Raw genomic sequence first — 23,724 nt, 5'->3', positions numbered from 1 at the left:
CTTAAATTTAAAAGCCCCTTTTCGAGGAATCAGACAGGAAATCACTTCCTGAAAGACTCGTAGTGCAAATTGACAACACACAGCAACACATCTGAGGATGTTAACAGGTCCTCCTGTCACCCGCGTAGAGGAAGAAGGGACTGCGGCACAGATGGAAAGAAGAAAGAAAAAAAGGAGAGGGGAGTCACATGGAACTCACAGATGACACTAATTAAGACTTGAGGGCTACTATTGGTGGATCATACTGCCAACCACAGGCACACTTCACACACTGGAGAGTCACAAGCACCACACATGACCGCCACATCTGAGGTCCGAGCTTGTCCAACACTGATAACAAACAGGACTAACGTGCTTCATTTCTCCTTTATTTTGAGAGAATGTAAACTAATGTCAGAATTAAGAAGAAAAATACGTGATGCTGACCACATTGCCCTCCTTCCTGACAGAGAGTGGCAGCGGAGAATGGAGAACACTCGCCTTGGCCGCTCGCTCCATAAAATAGCACGGCTGTGGCCAACTCAAATATTTGTCTTTGCCTCCAACACACTTCTGCTGCGCGCCGGTTTTTAGTCAAGAAATTTAAGACGAGTTAAGTGATGGTACGGAGAGCGCAGCACCGTGAAAGGCAAAATGAGAAGAGGATATAAAGAATACAGTCACTAATGATGATCATTATCTGCAGACCACAGGCACAGAGCACCAGGGACCTGACCACTTGTGTTCACTGATTTAAGCTACACACAAACACACAGGCACTTCTTATTCTTTTTCCTTTTTTTTTCTTTTTTGGAGAACACAGTCAGTCAGAAATCCTTGCAGCACTAGCAGGGTATAGACTAGAATGCAGATCCAAGTGAGACTTCAAACGCTGGGCTGTGCGAGGACAGATGGAGGCGGTTAGGAGAGCTCATATCTGGGTGTTCAGATCATAATACTGACTTTATTTCCCAAGCTCTCCCTCTCAGCCAGACATACAGTTATAGCCTGCCAGAAAACATTGTCATTTCTGCCTTCAGCCTTTCATTTAGCCGCTTCAAAGCCATCTTGCTTTGATACCTGGCTTCCTGTGTGTGTGTGTGCGTGCTTGAGTGTGTGTTTGCGTACAGCCCGGGATGTTCTCTTGAGAGCAGAGACTTGTCTGGTCTCAAGGTAATACCCATGAGTCAGGATTCAGAGTTAGACTCAGACACACACAGAATAAGACTGAGGAATGCCGGCTTTCTTAGGACGACACAGGCTTCCTTTGTGTTGTGCAGAGTGTTTAAATGGTTTGGTGTTTTGTTTGGAAAGCTATTTGCCTGTGATCCATTGTGTTAGCTTTGCCTTGTTAGCATAGCCTGGTGAGCTAATGAGATGTCTTACTAATACCGACTGGACTACTGCTGTGGAGGAAGAGAGGGGGGGGACTGCTCATGGAGAGGGCCGTGCAGAAAGGCTATGAATATCAGGCTGTGTGTGTGTGTGTGTGTGTGTGTGTGTGTGTGTGTGTGTGTGTGTGTGTGTGTGTGTGTGTGTGTGTGTGTGTGTGTGTGTGTGTGTGTGTGTGGATGTCATATTGGACGCATGCCCAGCCGGCTAATCCGGACCCTGTGTGTGTATATGTGCGTATAGGCAGCCTCATGAGCAGGAGAAGGAGCTGTGGGGCTGATTGAGCGCTGTAATGGAAGACAGGAAATGAGAACGCTCGCTTAAGCCAATGCTAATCGATCTCCCCGTTGGTATAATTCACACACGGACACACACACACACACACATAACATGTAGGTTAACGCAGTAGTTATAAATGCGCAAAGCGTTGGGATGTGTGTGTGTGTGAAGGGTGGACAGGTTGGGTGTACCACTTCAAAGACTGAAGATTGGGGAGGGGGGGGAGCCGAGTGTGTGTTTATGTGTGTGTGTGTGTGTGTGAAGACTTTTTCACTATGTAAGAGCAGCTGTCAGGCCATCAGAGGAGTGTCTATAGGGAGTGTGTGTGAGAGTGACATAGATACAGAGAAATCGCGAGGCTTCTTGTGTGTGTGCTGCTTTGTATGGTCAGCGCACATCGATACACGGATAATAGGAATATTTATGATCCTCCTAACACGCACCAAAGCTCATTTCCGCACACACTCACACACAGGAACATCTACTGTTTCTTTGTAAGAAACACAAACACATACACAGCCAGGAGAGAGAGGAGTGGCCACACACACGGAGGCAAATAAGCAGAGAAGAAGAGCGTGAGCATGCAAAAACAAATCTTAATGCTGCGTGTGAAACCGGACAGACTGCATCGCAGGAGAAGAGCTTGTATCATCATGAACTCAACCAGTTGTGATTGTATTGTTTTATCTGGCCACTGCTTCTGAAGATATCCATCTCTCCTTCTCCCTCTCTCCCCCCCCTCCTCACCCTCTATCTCGGTCTCTGAAGGTGACCTTGCCTGTCTGTCAGTCTCTAGCGATGACACCGGCCGTATCAGTAATACATCATGTTAGCTGTGTATCAGCCAGATGCCGCACAAGCCGAGCAGTGGGTGGTCTGTCAGGCACGCTTGCTTTGTACAATATGCAAATAATCACATGCAAATTACCTATCCGTGTGTGTGACGACATATCAGTGTCGATGCAAATGCGGCAGGCTATCAGATGTGTGTGTTAACAACAAAAGATTTACAGAAGTTATGCAGGGCTGTCACCGAATACAGTTACAGCTCACAAAATCACAAGGTTACTCGCAGCAACTGTAACTGCAGAATGCTAGGGAGGAATGTGATTATAACACGTGTGTGCGCGCGCACACGCACACACGCACACACACACACACACACACACACACACACACACACACACACACACACACTCTAACACACGCCAGAAGCTTTGAGCAGCCTCCTGCTGTGCTGCAACAAGAGATGTATTGTAGACAACACAGCTGCAATAACAAGGCAGGCCCAGTGCTAGAAGAAGCTGTACTGCATGACTCTCAGTCTAGACGGGCAACAACAGCCACCATATTGTAACCTGATTATAGATGGTTTCTGAGAGTGTGACACATTTCAGTCCGTTTAAAACATGTTTAATTCTACCTGAGAATGAATTTAAACTCGCAGTCAAACACACTGAATGCCTCATTTATTCAATCATTGGATAAAAAAACAAAAATATGAAATCAGTTAGGAAGTCCAAAGGCGTTTTTAAAGTGATGGGAAAGGCTGAGTTGTTCACGATGCTGTTATAGTATTATTGACTGAATTTTTTATGCTTCCCTCCTACACGATTAGCTCACCACTAGAGATTTTACATTTGCCAGTGCATAAAAATCAAGACATGTTTTGCCTTTTTCGTTTATCTTTAACTGTCACATGTTTGTTATTGTTAGGTATTGCAGGAAGGAGCTAATGAGCCAAAAAAAAAAAAAAAATGTAAATGAAGAAAATAAAAAAGAAGAAAACAATGTGAGCGAACTACTGATGTTTTTAATTATCTGATTAGTGTTCTGAAACTTAAAATTGGCTGGTGTAAGAGAAGATAAAAGGTGAAGGAAGGTACAAATTATTGAAGTCATTACGGCAGGAAAACCGTGCACGCCCTGTTCTGCATTAGCTGAGCAAAGATGCTGTGGAAAAATACACCTTTAGACACTTTTGCGTACGCCTGTTAAGACTTTAGGAAGCCACTGACATCTTCCAAAAGGTGAGATGTTGCATTATATATTTGTCATTAACTTCTTCACAGGAAGAAGGCAGCAGCAGCTAAGTGAAGCTACTAATGTGAAATTGATCCATGATTCACTTTCCTTGTTTATTTTTGGTAAAACTATAATGGCGATGTACCAAGAGAACATTCAGCTGATAAAACATTGGATCAATAGGTGCAAGGAAACCAAAAAAATAATGGATTAAAGACATATTTTACGCCCTGCAAACCAAAATTGCAAAAACTGACACAATAAAATACACATGGTTAAACAAACAACACTCGCTAATACCAAACATGGGAAAAACATTGGAGTCATGATGAGCGTAGTGTGTCAAACACATTGGTTATCGTTCACACACAATCACAGGCACAAACAGGGCGCCCACAGAGAGAGAGAGAGAGCGAGAGCGAGACAAAGAGGTTGAACAACACACCAACATCTCGACTCTGTGCAACCGAGGCACATCAAAGCCTTCTCCGCCCATTTATCTGTGTGTGTGCCTGTAAATCAAACAGCATACTTTGAACATGCATGCACACACATACACACACAAGTGCGTGTGCACAGGCTCAAACTGCATTAGCTTTGTGCAGCAGCAGCAGCAGCAGCATCCAGGGCTGGGTAGGGGAGGTAAAGGATTTTGCTGTAGACGGGGGAATTACTTGCCTCAGCTCACTCTGTCAGGGAGGAGAGGGGGATGACTGTTTACCCGCAGTGAGTGAGAGGAAGAAAGAAAAGACAGAGGTCAGTGCAGTGTCTGAGACGGTGCTTTCTTCTCTGCAAGTCACCTACTGCTTCACTTTCACCCCTCGCTTGCCCTCCTGCCACCATCATTGAAAGGTGACACATCTCGCTATGTCTTTAGAAATAGCTGTGAGGTGTTTAGATAAGAGTTCAGGTCAATGTAATTAGCTGGAACATCGTGTTCAGGGCGAGTTACTATACACAGGGACAGAGGAGGAAGAGGAATAAATGCACAAACACGTTGAGAGGAAAACCAAGTCGTCCCAGTGTGACCATATGGTTTGGATGGGACTTCCTACCCCACCGCACAGGAAGTGTCCGTTTACAGCATACAGTTCAGTTGTCCGCCATCACATCCTGTCTCCCAGCTCTAATGTGAAGCCTGCTCGGCTCAGCCCAGTCGTGGCTTTGAAGTTAAATCAAGCAGAAAGGAGACACAGTTCACCATACCATGCAATCAGCATCAGCATGAGATCTGGTAGGGCGCACGCAACCCTCAAATGACAAAGCACTGGCGGCATACAGCGAGAGCTCCGCATGCTAGTCTGGTGCTGGTGTGTGAACTGCTTTCAGCCCGTTTTGTTGGCAGATTCTCACCTTTTTTTCCCCCCTCCATTGTGCTGGTGTGATTGACATCCACCTGTCCTTGGGTGGAGGGTGATTAGGTGTTCTTACAGCTGGCTCTTTGTAACAGAGTGGATGCTTGTAATAGATTGTGCGTGGAGGTTGATATGATAGGCTGATGATGGAATGATCCAGCAGACATTGACTTACAGTCTGTGGAATACAACAGGGCGGGGTTATTGATGACTCTCTTAAACAGCGGGTATCATTGCCACGGCAGCCCATACATTATCGCCGCGCTGCCACACCCCCGTCACCAGCCTGGACCAATGGGGAGGCGGCTGCCGAGCAAACAATCCCCAGCAGTGTTGGAATGGTTGAAGGAAGAGGGGAGAATGCTAAATGTGCCACTTCATCTGCTGATTGACACAAAGCCTCTTGTTTACCGGCGCCACGGAGATTTGCATCTTTTTACCGTCGCTCCTCCCTCTCCTCTTCCCTCTCATTTGTGCTCTCTCCTCTGCGCGTTCCCCCCTTCACTCCCACAATCCTCCCCATTTGTGGCAGCGCTGCATGAAGTGGATATTACCCCACCCTGCTGCTATGATATTGATCAGCCCCCTCCCTCTCCTCTCCTCCTCCTTTCTCTCTCCTCTCTTCATAGCCCGCTGCATTGATTCCACCTCTCCCTCTGAGCCCGCCAGCTAGGAGTGATTACACACGCTGCTCACACACAGTGATGGGAGCACACACACACACACACACACACACACACACACATTAGAGTCTTTGGTAGGGATGTGGGGATGTGTAGCCTTGCTTTACTTTAAAGGCTATAAAGCTCAGCGGCTGCTGCACCAGCCTTGTGAAAACACTGCTTCTTTTCATTCAAGGCAACCAATGACTGCAAGCTTAGCGTGACGTATTACCATAATAAATATCGCTGTTATAGCTTGTTAGCATAGCACGTCAGCAGGCTGGCGTAAATTGGGCCGTTGCTCTGGTGGTTTTTGTCAGGCTGCTGCTAAAGATGGCTGTGGTAGGGCTTGACAGGTGGGCTCCAGACACCTTGTGATTCTGTGCAGAACCACAGAGAGCTCACACACACACACTCCTTATATGGGCCTGCACTCACCAGCAACAGACTAGCAGCTAGCCCACTAAAGTCAAAGCAGTTAAATGAAACAGCACAGAGTGGGTGTCAGCACTACACAGGCAAAAGTCTTTATCAAAGAGACAAGATCAGCTGTGTACAGTTGTAGCAGATTTGAAGTGGGGAATAAAAAAGTAATGCTCTTCTTGCTGAGTGGAGAGCTACACTGCCTCAGTGAATTTCCACAGCAAAAGCTGAGCTGGCCTAAGGTTTTGGATGGGGAGTCCTAGCTGATGAGCTAACAAGGGGCAGTGAGGGCTGACGCCACAAGAACAGCCACTTATCTCTGTGTAACCTCTCCCTGGCAGCAGCAACAATCCAGCGGAGAGTCTACAGCAACAGGCCAGAGATCCCTCATATTATACACACCCTCACTGCCATTTGGCATTTAAATGGCATTTTAGCGTGGCGGCAAACTGTTTGCACCTAATTATGGCCGGTTGCTGCTGTGTCCTCAGTTAAGTGGGAGTCTCAGAGAGCCATCCAAACAAGAGCCGGACTGTTAAATCTTTTCTCTCAAGGATAACCAATACGTCTACCTTCAGGCTGGATGTGAGTGTTTTTTAAGGGGCTCTATAACATGTAAAATGTTAACAGTGCAAACAAAGACAAGAGGGGGAGAGCAAGGACAGTGTGAGTTTGATCAATAGTAGTAATCAATATTCTCCCTCTGTACCTTCCACTGTTTGAATTAGTACTTGTATTGCACTGCAATGTAACCTCTCAGACAGGCTCAAAGTCACTTTATTTCAGTGTGATCTGATAAAGAAAAAGTCTTACATATACTTGCAATCGAGAGACGATTAGCAGCTGCAAAATAGCAAAAGTAGTGCTGACAAATAAATAACATTATGACTCATTATAACTCAAAGTAATCGCATCTAAAAAAAAACTACTAATGATCCTTAAGAGATGATGTTTTGGGCCAAAATGTACTCCAAGAGACAGTCAGCCATCTGTTAACAGCAAGCACCATCAGTCCCCTACAGGTCCTGTCACAAGTCTACAGCTAGAAGAGTGTAAGCATGAGCTCCACTGCGGTGCACACGTCGAAGAAATGAGGTGTGTGTTTTGTGTAAATGTGTGTATCTTGGCTCTGCGGGGAGGAGAGGACGAGAGGTCACTGTCTATACAAGGAGCACACCTCTACAGACGGGGGTCTCAATCACCTCCAACACCCCCTCCACACACCCTCCGCTTGCTGATGGAAAGAGCCTCTCGCACTCATCCGCCAACTCCATTACCCACTCCGACGGGGCCGCACATTAAATCATCCCATTTCACCTGGAGAGGAGGGCGAAGGTGGGAAACAGAGAGGTGGGAGAGAGACAGGAGTTTTTTTCCCCGTCCTTTATTTCTGGTGTGTGAACCGATTCGGACATGCCCACGTGCTGGGCCGCTATCTGTAATGGGCCCAAATCAGCCCCCACACCCCACCCCACCCCATCCCACGATGCCTTGAGGCGCAAGATTCATCACGCGGACCAGACAGTAGAGGAGAGGAAGAAAGGAGAAGTCGAAGAGAAATAACGTGGAATAAGGTGAGGGATGCCGTAAGATATGAAAAAAGCAAATGATGGGAGCCTATAAAGAGTTATTCACCCTCAAATGGGGAGGGCATTATGGCAATCTATAAATGGGCTGTTAAGCTCAATAGCCCAAGGTTAGCTTGTCGTGACGCTGCTGTGAAAGTCTATATAGATGACTGCATTAGTAGCCCTACCATAAACACTCAGCCAGTACCATCTGGATTAAAAATGTATTTAAAAAGCTCTGATTATTTCAATTAGCTCCAGAGCAATGTGAGAGGAGGAATTAAGCGACACATCGGCTCCAAACACAGATTGCCTTAACAACTGTACAGGGGCAGAGGAGAAGCCATTGGATGAAAGACATGGGGATTTGACAACTGTACAAAAAAAAAGGGACTTCGGGGAGGTCTGTATTTTCTTAATCATTTTATTAAGATAATTTACCAGTAGGCTTAATAACGCAGACTTTCCTCCCTCTACTCCGTGCACAAGTGTTAACTGCCTGCTGGAACAAAGGCGGCTCTGTTCACAAACACAACACTGCCAAACTGTTAAGTACATTCCTATAAAGAGAAGAACAAAGAGCGTTTGAGCGTGGCGGGAGCAGAAATGAATACAGCTACTGAGGGGATAGCACAGCTCAGCCCTTTGATGCCAGGAAATGTCTTTACCATCGCGGATAGTGTTTATGCTGCTTCATAGCGTACTGTTTGAGATCGAGGCAACAATAAAAATCAACTGGTAGTAGCGAGAAATCTCAGCAGAGATGATGTTCGGGAGAGAAATGGGGCCGAGAGGGAGGGAGGGAGGGAGGGAGGGAGACGGGGGGGAGGTATGTGCTGCAGACGAGTCGAGGAGATGGCTGGAAATTTAGAGGTCTGGACCGGATGGTTTTTGGGAAGCACAACACACGACTTACACAACAACACAGGAATAATGGAGTGTGCTTTGTGTGTGGATGCAAGTCACAAAAGAGCACAAACACCTATGCGCACAATAAATGAAGTGTGTGCGCGTGTGTGCTGGAGCGTCTCCCAAGCCCCCTGCAGATGCGGTTCCTGCAGTCCATGTGATCCATTGGCAGTGACAGACAGGTAAACACAATTTAGACTTGCCCATCAAAGCACATGCAACACCAGTCACAGCCACTGCGGGTGGAAATGTGACGCACTGAACAGGAAAACACACAATCCTCCCTCCTGTGTCCCTGAAAGACCAGTCTAAAACTGGCAAATTTGAACAACCTGTTCATCCTGGTTTCCTAAGTTTATATTTTTTTACTGTATTCACCAGGGATTGACCAATGTGTTTTGTTTTTTTTGTTTTTTTAGAGCTGACGACGACAATGATTATTAGTAATCAAGGAACTCATACATTTGCAGTACAAATGAAAATAAGCAGTGATGGAATGGAACTAAGAACAATTTACTAGGGTACAGGACTTAAAACCCCCCTTCAGTCAGTTTTTCTACCCGTTTAATGGCCGACCTTCTCTCTAAAACAGAGAATGTGTAAATAGATAAATAGGTGAGCAAATGTATTAGGTGTGATTTTCATACCAAGGTATACCTTGAAAACAATGTATCACTGCAGCCCTAGTATACACTACTGCAGATACTCATCTTTTTGAGTGCTCGGTGAATCTCTGGGGATATTAGTGCATATAATAATAAAGAGGATTTCACAAGCTACTAAAAAAGACCTCATTTGAGTGTAAAAGCTTGAGTTGTGAGCCCTTCAAGTCTCCTGTTCGCTGGTTATGGATCAGCTCAAGTGTCTAAATCTTGATGACATGACTGATAAAACTCTTGCTTCTTGGTTTTAGAAGGAGAACGGTTTTCCTCGTTCACATACTGACTGGACTGCGTTGTGCTAGAAAAATTGCATATGAGGGTTCTTAAAAGAGAGTGATATTTCCCTTTCATGATCAAAGCACGAGCATATGTGAGCCAGTTGCGTTGCATTAGATCAACAAGCGCTCAGATATGGAGAGGAGATAAAGCCAGCAGTGAGTCAAGCTGTAGCACATGTACAAAATGTCAGAGGGTCTGTGTGAGACTGCAGTGCTGCTGCAGGGGAGCCGCTGGAGATGGCAGCCTGTGGTGATGTTGCTGTTGTTTTTAAGGGCTGTGTGAGGCAGCGGGTTTCAGAGGTACAAAGTGTAGACATTCCTCAGACCTCACAGCAATCCCTGAAATTTCCTCCTCTCGTGTCTGCTCCTCTCTCTGACCGATGCCCTTCTTCCCCTCTTTCCTTCCTCGCTTTGCTCTCTCTGCTGGCAAGAGTTAATTTGCACCATGTGTTCTTTAGCGGAGAAAGAGGAAGGGTGGGGGAGGTAGGGCCTGAGTGGAAGCGTGTGAACCCGATACCACTGTAAATCTCCACTTCCATAGCGTTACCCTCTCGCCGCCCCTCCTCCTCCTCTCCTGTTCTCTCTCATTCTTTTTTTATTGGCATGTCACACATTGGACAAGCTGGAAATTACACCGAGCTGAGCTGAGAACCAGTGGTGAAGCACGCCAAATACCCACTTAAGCTGAGAGAGAGCGGAGAGGAAAAGTAGAGGGTGGAATGGAGAGAAAAAAAAAATCGGGGACAGGAGGGAAGTGGAAATGTAAAGTGGGAAAGAGGAACAAGGAGGTGGGTTAAAATTAGCTGCCCATTTTCAGAGCAGAGGCCAATCCAATTAAAGCTTGACCAATCCACGCAAATGTGTTTAGTGTCTGGTTACGACACTCGGCGCTGGGTGGCCAGCAAAGACAATACAATCTCCTCCAAATACTGTACTGCTAACAGATACTATTTGAGATATTTAATATCAGCAGAGACAAAATGAAGGGACTCACATGCAGCTCCAGAGATTGTGAGACGCTACAAACATTAGCCTACTTCAAAGGACCCATCACCCTCTAATTAAGAGTCGACCCCCTATGGAGGAGTGGACTGTTTTCATTTGAACAGGAAGACCTGGTCAGGTAATGAAACAGGCCCTGTCATTAAATTCATACACAACGACCTGGTTGAAAGTCCTGCAAGAGTGTCAGTTTCTACCTGCCTTTCTCTGCGTCTTTGCTACATTTGTTTTCCCACTTTCTCATCAAAGCCGGTGCCAAAGACGATAGCACTGTCTGTTTGCTCTCCTGCTTTAAAGATAAAGTGTAGTGCTGCGAGCCGGAGCGCAGTGAATTTGCTTCAGATGTTAGTGAAGACATCAGAGGAGACATTTTCACTTGTGATGTGCCAGGAAGAAAAAAAAGTGTCAGAGGAGCCGCTGAATATTTCAACAACTCAGCAACAAGGGGTGAAATTAGCACTTGGATATATATGCAGGGCTCAAATGTCAGCTGTCGCTGAAAAATGACGTGACAAATTTGCATGCATCTGTGTGTATGTGTGTGTGTGCAAGTGAGAGAGAGATACAGCCAAGCCGGTGAAAGTAAACTCAACTAATGAAACTCCAAGGGAGAAGAGTGGGCAAAAGGCTTCACTGTTGAATAATTTAGCAGTGGTGGGTCAAAGAGGTGGCTATTGATTGAGCTTTTAAAGAGTCTTATGAAAATGCTGTGGCCGCTGGCCTGGCCCTTCAGCCCAACCAACCCCCACTGTCCAGAGGCTGCACCCTCTCCATCTGGGAAGGTAATCACCACTCATAAAAACACACACACACACACACACGCACACACACACACGCACACAAAACCCCATTTTGATTTCAGTCTGTCTCTACTTCCCTCCCCGCCCGTCTTCTATCCTAGAGAAAGAGATCATCCTATTGGCTGAACAACTAGTTTCCATAGCAGCATTTAGCTAATGCACAGGGAGGGCAGTGAGGGTGAGAGAAAAAAAGTGTTATCTGTCCAAAAAGATGAAAAGAGGGCGATATGAGGGAGAGAGGAAGCGAGGAGCCAAGGGGAGGCTTGGATAGGTTTGGTTTTATACCCACGAGCAGAGCTGAATACAGCCTCCTGCACTCGCTGAGTCTGAACTGTGCTGTTATCTCAACCATGCCATTTGTATTGCTGTATTTATTCATCGCTGCGCTCGTGTGGACAATCAATCTCACCTGCCTCCCCAAAGAGAGACAGAGCTGTGTAGCTGTCTGAGAGATGCGTGCCTGTCTCCATCTGATTTGAGAAATGCACAGAGCTAGCAAACTGACACCAGAGGAGGACTCGCACTTGTCAGACCTGCAGATTGTGTCTGCTTAAGAAACATGCTTGCAAAGAAACAGCAGCTGCTGCAGCTAGTGACCCCGACACCTCAGCTAAATGACCTAATGTTACTCCAAAGAACGGCATTAATAGCTTCACCTCAGTGAAATTTCAAGTGTGCGGAGACAGCGGAGGAGGGAGGGAATGAGAGGGGAGGGCAGGATTGGTGGGGTGCATACCTCCTCATAGAGGAGCATTAATCAAAACGGTCACAATGGGGAAAGTCACCCGATACTGCCAAAGCAGCAGTATAAAATCCTTTGCTCACAGGGTCTGGTCACAGCCAGCTGTGAGGGAGGAGAGGGGAGGGGGGCTATTTGTCAAATAAAAGCAGGTAATCTGAGCAGAATTAGTTTGTTCAAATCAAAAACATTATTCCACTTCGTGTTAACCTGCTCCAGCCTACCGCAGTTAAGAAATATAATGTCAGCAGCAATTTGTGGTCTGTTTTCCTTTTGTAGGTAAGTGACAAAGAATGGCCATTCACGGTTTAGTAGCTGTTGTGCTGCGGTTCTATTGCTTTAAGGCTGCTACTCAATGGGGAACATTACAGGCAGAATGCTTCAATCAAACAGCTTGCAGCAGGCTCGGCTGGCCGGCCATGTCTATAGACGCCGAGATGCCCTTGTCAAAGCTGCTTCCTCACAGAGAGCACAGAGACAAGCAGACACTTAAGACGGCGCCCCACACACACACACACACACACACACACACACACACACACACACACACACACACACACACACACACACACACACACACACACACACACACACACACACACACACACACACACACACACACACACACACACACACACACACACACACCAGTGAAAGGCTGCACCTCCACATGTTCATGTCTGTGAAATGGACCAGTTCGCTTACAGCAGCTGAGTGGACCGTGGAATGAAAGGAAGAGCTGAGCATCACACACACACACACGCACACACACGCGCAGGCACACATACAAAATTGCCCCTAATGAGGGTAGCGCCCCTCTCTCAAGAGATGGCAGCGGCTGCTGCTCCACTCGATAAATATTAACAAGAAGTGCGACTGATGGCGGTGCTCACTGATCCATAATTGCATTTCAAAATGTTCGATGGGGGTGGGGTGGAGGGTGTTTCGCGAAGGGAGAAACGGGGAGATAAAAAGAGGGAAGTTAGCCTTCCAGGCAGTGACAAGAGACGAGTGATGCCTGTCTAGTCAACCTCTTACCACCATCTCGATGGCTCAGCGCCAATCAGAGACTTTTTGGCGAAAAAGACCCACACAGGTTCTGCATTACAATCTTGACAATCTTCCTTTCATCGACTGCTGCATACATCTAGAGTCACTGTGACACTGTAGCTTTATATAAAAATCTGAGGAGGGATCAGAGGGATGGCAGGGAACTCCACTTACCAATGCCACATTGTATATTAAGTGATTTTTTCCCCCCGTCTTTTTTGCATGGATCTGAATATGCGCAGACAAGCTAGCCGCAAGCTAATTAGCTAGTGGATCTCATTGTTAAGCTAATTCTCTGCATTTTGGATTCCATTAGGACTGTACTCAGGCTCCACAGAAAACCTAATAACTGCTCATGTTAAGCATGCGTATTTATGCACATATATTTGCATCTTTATCAAACATTTTTAATTATGGGCTTTGAATATGTGGCATTTTCCAAGGCTGTAAGATAAGCACCAGCTAAAACCATCAGGAAACAGTTGTGTGAGATACTATTACCATTCTGTGTGTCTGTGTGTGGGTTTGTGTGTGCAGTGGAGGTGTACACATGCTGTTTACACGACAACTGGGAAAGCTATGCTGCTGTATCTATCCAACACAAACAGGCATGTTGAATACACATGTAACCACACATGGGCAGTGAATTAGTCCTGGTTGATAATATAATGTGAACTTTGTGGGATTTTAATTTTTGCACCATTGTTTTAGGTCTGGATCATATTTAAAAACTCTTAACCACAGAAGAAGAAGCTAGATAAATTACTGCCTGGAAATTTTTTTCTGTGGCGTTTTAAATCTGGATGTTATTTTGTGCATAATTAAAAACATGACAGCACATCCACAGTCTTTGTTTTCTATTATATAAATAGTTGTGCTTTGTTGCCATGCTAAGTGAAAAATGTAGAAAACTACACAAGAATAATTGTCATTTTTATCAGTTTCAAGCTACCTGCTAATTAAGTGTTTTGGCTTTCTAATTCCATCAATCAAATCAAGCAAAAAGAAATGAGGGGATTTTATACAAACACCAGAAAAGTTCACCTGTCGCATGGCTGAGTGAGCATCTGATAATCACACATGCTATTTGTAGTTAAAACGAACCAAAAAAACAAAGGTGTTACAAATTATAATGGCAGCTAATAAAGGAAATAGATAAGTGCAGAGCTGACATTCATTATGAAAGACAGTTTAATATCATTTATGCTTAATTTGCCACTTAAGAGAGTATATATGGTAAGATCCCACAGCTAGGATACACTAACAATACAAGTGATGAGGACACTGCTGATTTCAGTCCAAACAATTTACTATAATATTATCAGTGGATATTGGCCAATCACAGTTAATTTGTTATTTGTGCACAAATTGTCTAATATGTGATATGAAAACTGTTTTTGGGAGATCATGATGCAGAAAAAGAAGCTTGGGATGATTTCTGATTAAAAAATTCCCAGAGAAATGTACTGGTTACTTAGACAATTAAGTTTATTGTTAAACCATAAAATATATTGCCTCCATTACATATCCACATCATTTGAGGGGTCATTTACAAAAATGTGTTGATATCGACCAATATACTATTTGGTAATTTTTTTCCCCCCTAATATCGGCATCGGTCCCAAAAATCCAATATTGGACAGCTTTGATAATTACCATGTGTGCCCTTGATAATGAGCCAATAGAGCTGCAAAGATTAGTCAATTAATGAATTATTCAATTAAAAGAAAATTAATTCCCAACTATTTTGATAATTGTTCAATCGTCATTTTTTTCAAGGAAAAATGTCAAACATTTGCTGGTTCCAGCTTATTCAATGTGAGTATTTGCTGCTTTTCCTTGTATTTATGACGGTAAATAAAGAGTCTTTAGGTTTTGGACTGTCGGTTGGACAAAGAAAAGCAATTTGTAGACATTTTATAGAATAAATGATTTACCTTGAAAATAATCGGCAGATTGATCGATAATAAAAATAATCATAAGTTGCAGACCTAGGTATCCAGAGGTCATACAAACCCAGCATACACAAATCAAGCATGTAAGATACGAGGCCAAACACCAATCAATAAAAGCTAATGTTTATAGTCATTTTGTTTCCCTTTCCAGGCACACCTTTTATTTTTACACATCTCATTAATTAGATCGATTACTCTCAATAACACACACGTAGGGTGTGCACATGTGGACATTTTTGATAAACGCACGCTGTCACAGCGTGTTTTCACTGGACACACGTGTGAATGATAAATCGTATCACAGATTTGCTTGCACACATCTCCACAGAGGAAACCGAGCATACTCAACCTTGAGATGACTATAACCTAACACTGTGTCTATAAACTGATGCCAAGATGAGAGGCACAAAAAAAAAAAACCAATACAGCACACACACACACAAAACACACAGACACGGATACACACACAGTACACTGGTTCTATGACAAAGAAAATCCCTCATCCTTTTAAGCTGATCAGGGCTGCAACATATGAGCTGGACTCCTGGCAAGATAATTGCATTGTACATGGCATCTAATTAAATGTCCATAAGCAGGGAGATCCAGGAGTAGAGATGTGTGTGTGCGTGTGTGGCTAACAGTGAGAGAGAGGCTGCATGTGGGTGTGTGTTGGTGTACTGGGCTCCTCAATCCCGCGTTCCCGGAGGGAAAAACGCGGCAATCACTCCATTAGCGAAAGAGGGAGGGAGACAGGGATGCTGGGAGAAAGCAGAGGGAGTAAGAGAGAGGGATCTGGGGAAGGAAGGGAGGGAGGGAGGATGTAACACAGCTGACTTGGCCAATAACACCAAATGAGGTTAGATACAAGCAGAGAGAGAGGTACGGGGTGGGGGTGGGGTGGGGGGGGGTCAATGAGCGTCGAGGACATGGACACAATGACTAGAACATGGGATGGGAGGAGGAGGGAGGAGGGAGGAGGGAGGGAGGGAGGGAAGTGAGTGACAGCAGATAAAGAGGAGTGGGGTTGAGGGAGGGGAATGAGGTGCAGAGAGTGAGTGGGAGAGAAATGGAGACAGAGGAGACAATCGAGGTAAGAAAGCAGGATGGATGGGTGAAGCCAGGGTCAATGGGCAGATAGGGCTGCAGATTGTTCAGTGCTCAGTCGCTGTCAGATGGCTTATTGTCTTACGTGCTCAAGTCTCAACAACAGGAAACTCACAGAGGTCTGAGTGTGCATGTGTGGTGTTGAACCAGATAAATATGTGCACAAACTGCATGATGATAACAAAAGTTGCATCACAGGAACATAAACATGATGATTAACAAATTGTACACACACACACACACACACACACACACACACACACACACACACACACACACACACACACACACACAAACTGATATGTCTACAGTCGGTAGGCTCACTGCATTACTCATTAAATATAGATTGTAAACACATTACAAGGTCATGGCACCGGGTGTAAACTGAGACCAACTCTTTGGGGAAAACAAACTGGAGGACTGTTGGCCACCTAAGTGAAAGAAAATAAATTGACAATTGTTTTGGTAATTGATGAATCCTTTTAATCATTTTTCAAGCCAAAAAGTCTCCTTGAATATAAGGATTTCCTAACCCTAACCATTTTTCTTTGTATTTATGACCGTAAATAAAGAGTCTTCAGGTTTTGGACTGTTGGCTGAACAAAAGAGGCAATTTGAAGATGTTATTTTGGGCTCTGGGAAATTGTGATGATCAAATTTTCAATGATTTTTAAATGATTAATTGTGAAAGTAATCTGCAGATTATTCGATAATGTTATGACATCTTCCGCTATTTTCATAACAATATCTAATAGTGGCTCCATTTCGAGTCTTGCTTGTGTTTCATAGCTCTCACGGTTAAAATGGCCTCCTACTGGTCACCTCTGTATCTGGGCAGACATTTTAGGAGAAAGGCAGGAGGAGGCTGAAATCTATATGGCTGGATCAATATGTCACAGAGGTTATAGTGGGCACCCACAGCTGCTGCCACTGTTGAGTAAACAAACTCGGGGGGGAAAATGATTGTCCTCCAAGTCAAAAATGACCCCAATAATGGTGCAGAATGGATTTTCTTTTTTGTGCATGTTATTGCTAAATGACTGTGTGTGTGCATGAGTGCAAGCAACAAGGAAGCATGCACACATGCAACAAGACCGGTCTCAGAATCATCACGACGCAGAGAAAGATATAACGACACACAGAGGCGGGTTTCAATCCTTGTTCTTCCCCACGCAGGAGAGATTGATGGCTGCATTCAGGATTTCTACACACCACTAATTGGATTCACAGGTCATTAGATAAAGTACATGAGTGAGACCGTTACAGCCTAAAGACTGAGGGAGGAGAGAGAGAGACAGGAAAGAGGAGAAGGGGTGCGTGAGGGGGCAATATTGATGAGGTTGTTTGGTTCAGGACCAATGAAATTTCCTCCCCCTCTGCTGCGCCTCCAAAGCCCGGTTCCCCCGCTCAGAGGGGGGTTGATCGATAATTTGTGCGGCAAGAAAAAATGGGGGGTTAGAGGCAGAGGAGGGGAGGGATGAGAATGAGTTGACGTCTACGTGGATCTCAAGTAGCCTGTTGTCTCTCCTTTTCAATATATTGTGGCAAGAGACGGAAATGAGATTACGCTGTCCACAAAGAGCAGAATGAGCGTCTGAACGTGTTTTTTCTCCCAAAGGCACAATAATGTGCCCCAGTTTTCAGAGCAGGGTGACGGTGTAGAATCGAGGGTTGGCCAGCTAGACTGTTCAAACCAACGTGTGCAATTACAAAGTAAATCAGCTATCATCCTAAAAGAGGATTTAGTCCTGGTCGAGTAAATAGAAATTACCAGTTTTAGATGTAGCTAGCGTAGTGCCAGTCTTTTGTGATTCGTAGCCCGGCGACAAAGTGAGCTCATTGAAAAACGTTGTACTTGTTTAGAGAGCCAGCGGGGCTTGTTGTTTTAACATAGGAGGACAAGGGTACAGTCTGCTCAAACACATACAGGCATGCAGATGGCTGTTCATTAATTACAGATGGATGGGGGGAGGGAGCAACAGAGAGCGAGAGACACCGAGAGAGAGAGAGGGAGAGGAAAGAGAGGGAGAGAGAGGGGTCAGCTAATGGAGCCAGTATTCTCTCTCTCCCTGGACAATTACCTCTGTCTGCCCCAGACCTCTTCTGGCGCTCTTAATCAAGGTGCAGGTGCGTGGGTTTTTGTGCAAGCAGGGTGTGTGTGCGCATGTGCGTGCACGAGGAGGGCTTCCTGCCGTCCTCAGCACTCTCCAACAGCAATCCGATTAAAGCCCTGCTGCTGTGGGGCCTGGCTGTCCTCCCCGCTGCAAGGCCTGCAGCTCACCTTAAAACCCTGTCTACACAACAACTGCCCCTCGCACACAGAAGTATTCACACATGAAACAAATGTGCCTACACACTCAAATGCGCACACACACACACACACACACACACACACACACATATATACATACACACGCTATTCCACCTTTTTCAAAAGTGGTGTGTGTGGCCTCTGAGCTGACCTCCCATCATCACCCTGGCTGTTGGCAGCCATTACTTTGGCCCCCTGGGGCCTGGCCGCCCTCTGCGCTCTGCTTAGACAACCAATCTGTTAGAAGACAGGCTATACTCGCTCCAGCAGGGTTAGATGCTGCTTCGTTTGGCAACACACACCCATCGATTACATATTCCAGGAGTCTTTGGACATCAAATGGCAGCCACATTACTGCAAACCTGCACAGAAATGTGTTCCCAGCAGTTGGAACACAATTAAAAACGGTCACCTTCAGTTGCATAAAGGATTTCAGGCTTGAACGATGAGTTCTCATTTGGTGAATTTTGACTAGCAAATTTGTCAAAAGAAAACACATGTACAGTGCAGCAAAGTATTTAAAATCAGATTCAACTTCCCCTTTAGCAAACAGGGAATGCATTGTGGGAAAAGGTAATTGTGTGTGTGTGTGTGTGTGTGTGTGTGTGTGTGAGAAACATTTTAGGTGTCCCGTTGCAGAGAAACCACTTCACTAAGCCGTCCGAGCCTGATGAATCAGCCGTTCTCAGCAGCAAATTAAAAACTAATTTCTTTCTTTATTCAGCAAAAGAGGCAATTTGGCCACATTAGGTTGTAAAAAAAAATCAATTGAAAACTGGTGAAGGCCTCCTTCATTAAATCAATTAAGTGCATCGACAAACATCTTTATTTCCATTACAAGCATTATTGCACTGCCAGTGGATCGCAAAGGTGGTTAATATTAAACCCTGATTGTCAGAGGGATTTTTATTTTGCCAAATGACCCTTTAAAAACAAACCTCAGCAAACAAACCAATTATAAATCGTATTTAACCAGGATTTGTATTCAATTCTCATCAACAACAAAAATGTGCAACTCTGCACCCATATCCCCTAATTATGGTGCACAAACTATCCTATCCCTGATTGCTTCGGGCACTTTTGCGCACTAGAACAACAGTGGTGTTGTTTTCCAGCCTTGGGACTCACAGGATGGGTGGGTGGATTAGCAGTGAACGCCAGGGTCAGTGTGAGGACACGAGTACATGAAACAGGACAGACAGGAAGTGAAAAAAAAAAAAAGCTACTCACCAGCTTGAAATCCTGAATGCTACAAATGAAGTAGGGAGTGTTGGGCCGACGACTTTCAATGTACACACAATCTGCAAGTGAGAGAAAAGAAAAAAAATGAACTAAGTTGGAAAGAAGATGTTCACACTTCTCAGAGCTTTCATGTTTTTATGCAGCCAGACTCAGTAATATATTATTTGCGTGCTGTTACCTCTGCTGAAAAGACATTTTTCTCCTTGAGTCAAATTCAATTGGAATGCGAGTAATAGGATTAAGGACTTTTGGAGCGCTACAAGGTTGCCTTTCCAAAGCAAACATTACGCCCAAGGGGAATTATGTTATTGTTCCACTCCATTTATACACCAGTGAGCAATACTGGCTTTAACCCCATTCCAACCCCCCAGACATCCCTGCAACTCCTTCCTGAGAAATGACAACTTCTGTCAATGCACCTCTACATGTCCAGTTAGCTTTGGGTTAGCTTCCTACTCCTCCCTCTCCGTCCTCTCATTCATGATTTAAAATGTTGCCAAATTACATAACCCTCACGAGTGTTAAAAGCAGCCCTCTCACATCGAGTGTGAGGAGGTGGCCCTGGCCTGGCTGCGCTGTTAAATTGGATGTGACTGGTGGTATGGCCAGGTCGTGAACCCTCATCTCCTTAACAAAAACATTCACGCTGCAGAGGACAAAAACACACAGCCACTTCTGTGGAGAAGAAAAGGAGGAGGAGGCGGAGGGGAGGCGGGGGGCATGGCTAATGGTTACTGCTAAGCTTGGCACAGTACTTTCCAGAAACAGCCAAGGGTTAGAATTATGAGAGAAAACGAGATTTGAATTCACAGACGTCTAATTAACATAATAGTTGCCCGTTCACCAAGAAACAGGAGGAAGAAAATCAGATCTATTTTGGTTAAATAATTACCTGTAAAAGACAGCAATCAAAAAACACGGACATTTAATTGATCGGGGAAAAAAAAAGATTGCACATGCTGAAAATTGACCTTTCATCAGATTGCTCAGTAAGCAATTGAACAAGCCACCTGACTGCTCCCAGGGCTGGTTTTGCCTAACGTTGGGTGCAACAGAGCGTAGCACTCTTGCTAACATTAACACATTCACGAGGCCATGACGACGGACAACAACTTGCAGCTCTGTATGCCTTGTTCTTTTTTGTTTTTTTAAAGCTAACCTCTTACTGTAGGTAAGATTTTTACTGACAACACACACTGCTGGTGCTCATTTCACCAAGAACACATGCTGAGCTGTCCTTTGCAAAAAGCCACACTTTCCCCCAAACAAAAGATGTGCGGCTGGCTTTTCCTTTCTCAGTGACTGACACTGCCATCATCTGTTATTTATTTGTTTGTGTCAACAGAGTTATCGATCTGGCTGTGGTTTATCTTACCGCTTGCAGAGGAAAAGAGGGGTGGCAAAGATATTAAATGGCTCTGACACCCAAGATACCATTTGTAGAGGGGCTGGTGTGTACGAGTGCGCCTGTGACATCATGGGCTTTGTTTTTTGAGAGGCTGTATGTGTGTGTGCGTGTGTGTGTGTGTGTGTGTAACCCCAGGGTGGGCTTGTTATCTGCTGTGGGCTGAATGAGCTGTTCTAAGGGGAGAGAAGGAGGGAGGGGGGGAGTTTATCGCCCTCGCTGGCTCTGAGTGACGCATTATATCTCTCTCACTACTGCCCTCTTCTCGCTTTTCCCCTCTCCCTCCTCTACGCCAACCCTGGAAGTCATTTACAAGATAACATGAATGAAAATATCCATCAGTGCTATTGTGTGATCTGCAAGCAACACAGTGTGAGTGTGAGTGTTGGGAGAGAAGCGGCTAGAGAGGACGAGGAGGAGGAGAGAGCAGGAGGGAGGGAGTGGGGGGAGGGCAGAGAACAAAAGAGACTAATCTGAATGAGATGACATGTTTCGGAGGAGTCAAATCGGGGGAATTAGGGTTTAGTGTCCCTTCACCTCGTCGGCACATTCATTTAGAGAGGCCAGATCTCCGTGTCTACACCCCAGAGCACATCAACAGGCATAAAGAACAGACGGGCAGAGTGAAAAAGATAGGTGGTGCAAAAAAAAAAATAGACAGGGATCTAGTTTAATCATTTGCAGACAGCAAGCGAGTCTATTCTTCGAACGTCAAAAGCACATTTTGAATTCATCCTGGGCACTAAAAGTCTGCTACCTCAAGGGCATTTCTCTGAAAGCGACTATAACACGAATCTCAATGAGTGTGAAAGTTAAAACCGAGTTAACGCTGCTGGCTTTTGAACGAAAAAAAAGGAGGCTACGGAGCTCAGGGAGGTTGGTTGGGATTGTGGAGGAGGAGGGGCGGGGAAGGGGCTCGTCGAAGCGGGCCACACGGTTCCTCCAGGGTCTGCCTGGCTTGTTAAACATTCCTGCCATTTTGTGCATTTGGAAGTGGGTCTCCTCGCTCAAGTGGAGAAGTGGAAAAGGGGAGGGATGAGAGGGTTTAGCTGTGGTGGGGGTCCACGGAAGAGGGGGGGGGGGATGGGCAGCTTTTTTAAGGGTTGAAGTGTGTGCTCGTTGGATGGATGTAGCCCTCTCTGTAGGAGGGAGAACCACAGCAGGGCCTTTGTAGTAGAGAGCTCTCACTCCCTCGGCAGCCGTGAGTTTAGCTTCTTCCACTCGCCTCCGCCCTACAATCCACTGCCGACCGCCACTCCGCCCGGACAGACAGAGAGCAGGAGAAAAGTTCAATATTTCGACATGGGGAGATAATCACGAAGCTGCAGAGGGCAGCTCCTCAGACCTGAGCAACTTCACTGAAACCTGATCCTGAACATTGTCGCTGCAGAGTTCAAGCACTGGAATATTCATTGTTATAACCTCCCGACACACACACACACACACAGCAATTTTCTGAGCTGTAGCTCATTGTTCAGCCAGCCATTCTCTTACGGCTGCCAAGCATGTCTAATCTAAAACACACCTAGCCTCAGCAAAAGAGCCGTGTCCCACTAGCTCTGTATCAAGCAAATAAGATGCTGTTTAATTTGCTGCAGGATTTCAGCGGAGGGGAGGGGAGGGGAGGGAGTTCTTAGATAATATCAGCTTCTTTTACCAGCAGCCAACAATGGGAAAAGTCACATTGTGAACACAGGCATATACGCCAATGTTTTGTAAACAGCGATGGGGGGAAGTGGTGGTTGGTGCTGCGGAATGAGATCAGCTAAACAAAGCAAGAATGTGAGCATATTTTAAGATACAAGGCGGGCTTATTAAATCAAGAGGAGCGTTTGTTTAAGCTGTGCTCGCAGGTGGTGAGTGTTAGCCATGAGTCAGGACGCACCTGCATTGTTAAAACATGGTGCTCGGCACACAAACGCACACACACGGCAGAGTAGTCCGCTGCTTTAGCGAAGCTACCCCCTTGAGTCTACTGATCCTAAAATTAAATAGCACGAGGAATGCAATAATGGAACTGCAGGGGTGTGAGGGGACTGGAGGGCCAAGAAAGACAGAGCTTGGGAGAAAGAGGGAGACTGGTGTTATTACTGATCCACCACCGACCACAGAGCCTCTGCAAGGGAAACCAGCTGATGACCATGGTTGCCTTGTGCCACTTCCTGCTGGGTCATCCCAACGGGCGGGGTAACAGGCAGTCGTGGCCTGGAGGCACATGGATTCTGCCCTGACTTTCCTTCCTCTATCCTCGTCCACAAGCCCAACAACTCTCCCTTCTTCTCACTGGAAAGGCAGTGGGAAATACCTGGCAAGCGATACCATCAGCTCTCTACAATAGGGCAGGCCTACAGCTGACTGAGCTCCTAGGGGAGAACAGAGGCTCTTTGACAACACCCCCCCTCCCTCCTCCTCCTCTCCTTTCCCTCTCGGCTAGCCCACGCTTTCTCATTTAGCAGTCGGCAGGTGGTTGGATTTCACTAAAAAGCCCTTTTCCCAGAGTCTCCAGCGTGGGGAGAGATGGGAGAGCAGAGAGGGCTTTTTAAAAATAGATCTGTTCAGTAAGCGACAGGCTACAGATTCACAC

At 45.6% G+C, this 23,724-nt stretch overlaps 1 protein-coding gene across 4 annotated transcripts in view; it reads right to left on the bottom strand.

The window, feature by feature from the left end:
- Positions 1 to 23,724, bottom strand: part of rerea (arginine-glutamic acid dipeptide (RE) repeats a) — a 135,085-nt gene that overhangs the window by 49,660 nt on the left and 61,701 nt on the right. For all 4 annotated transcript variants that reach the window (XM_073469457.1, XM_073469453.1, XM_073469455.1 and 1 more), the window contains one exon: positions 19,724 to 19,794. In XM_073469457.1, the coding sequence (XP_073325558.1) occupies positions 19,724 to 19,794 (71 nt within the window). The remainder of the gene's footprint in view (positions 1 to 19,723; positions 19,795 to 23,724) is intronic.

This window comes from Pagrus major, chromosome 7 (assembly GCF_040436345.1).
Source record: "Pagrus major chromosome 7, Pma_NU_1.0".
Lineage (NCBI taxonomy): Eukaryota > Metazoa > Chordata > Actinopteri > Spariformes > Sparidae > Pagrus > Pagrus major.
Note: the sequence above shows the minus strand (reverse complement) of the source record. Positions and strands in the feature narration are given on the sequence as shown.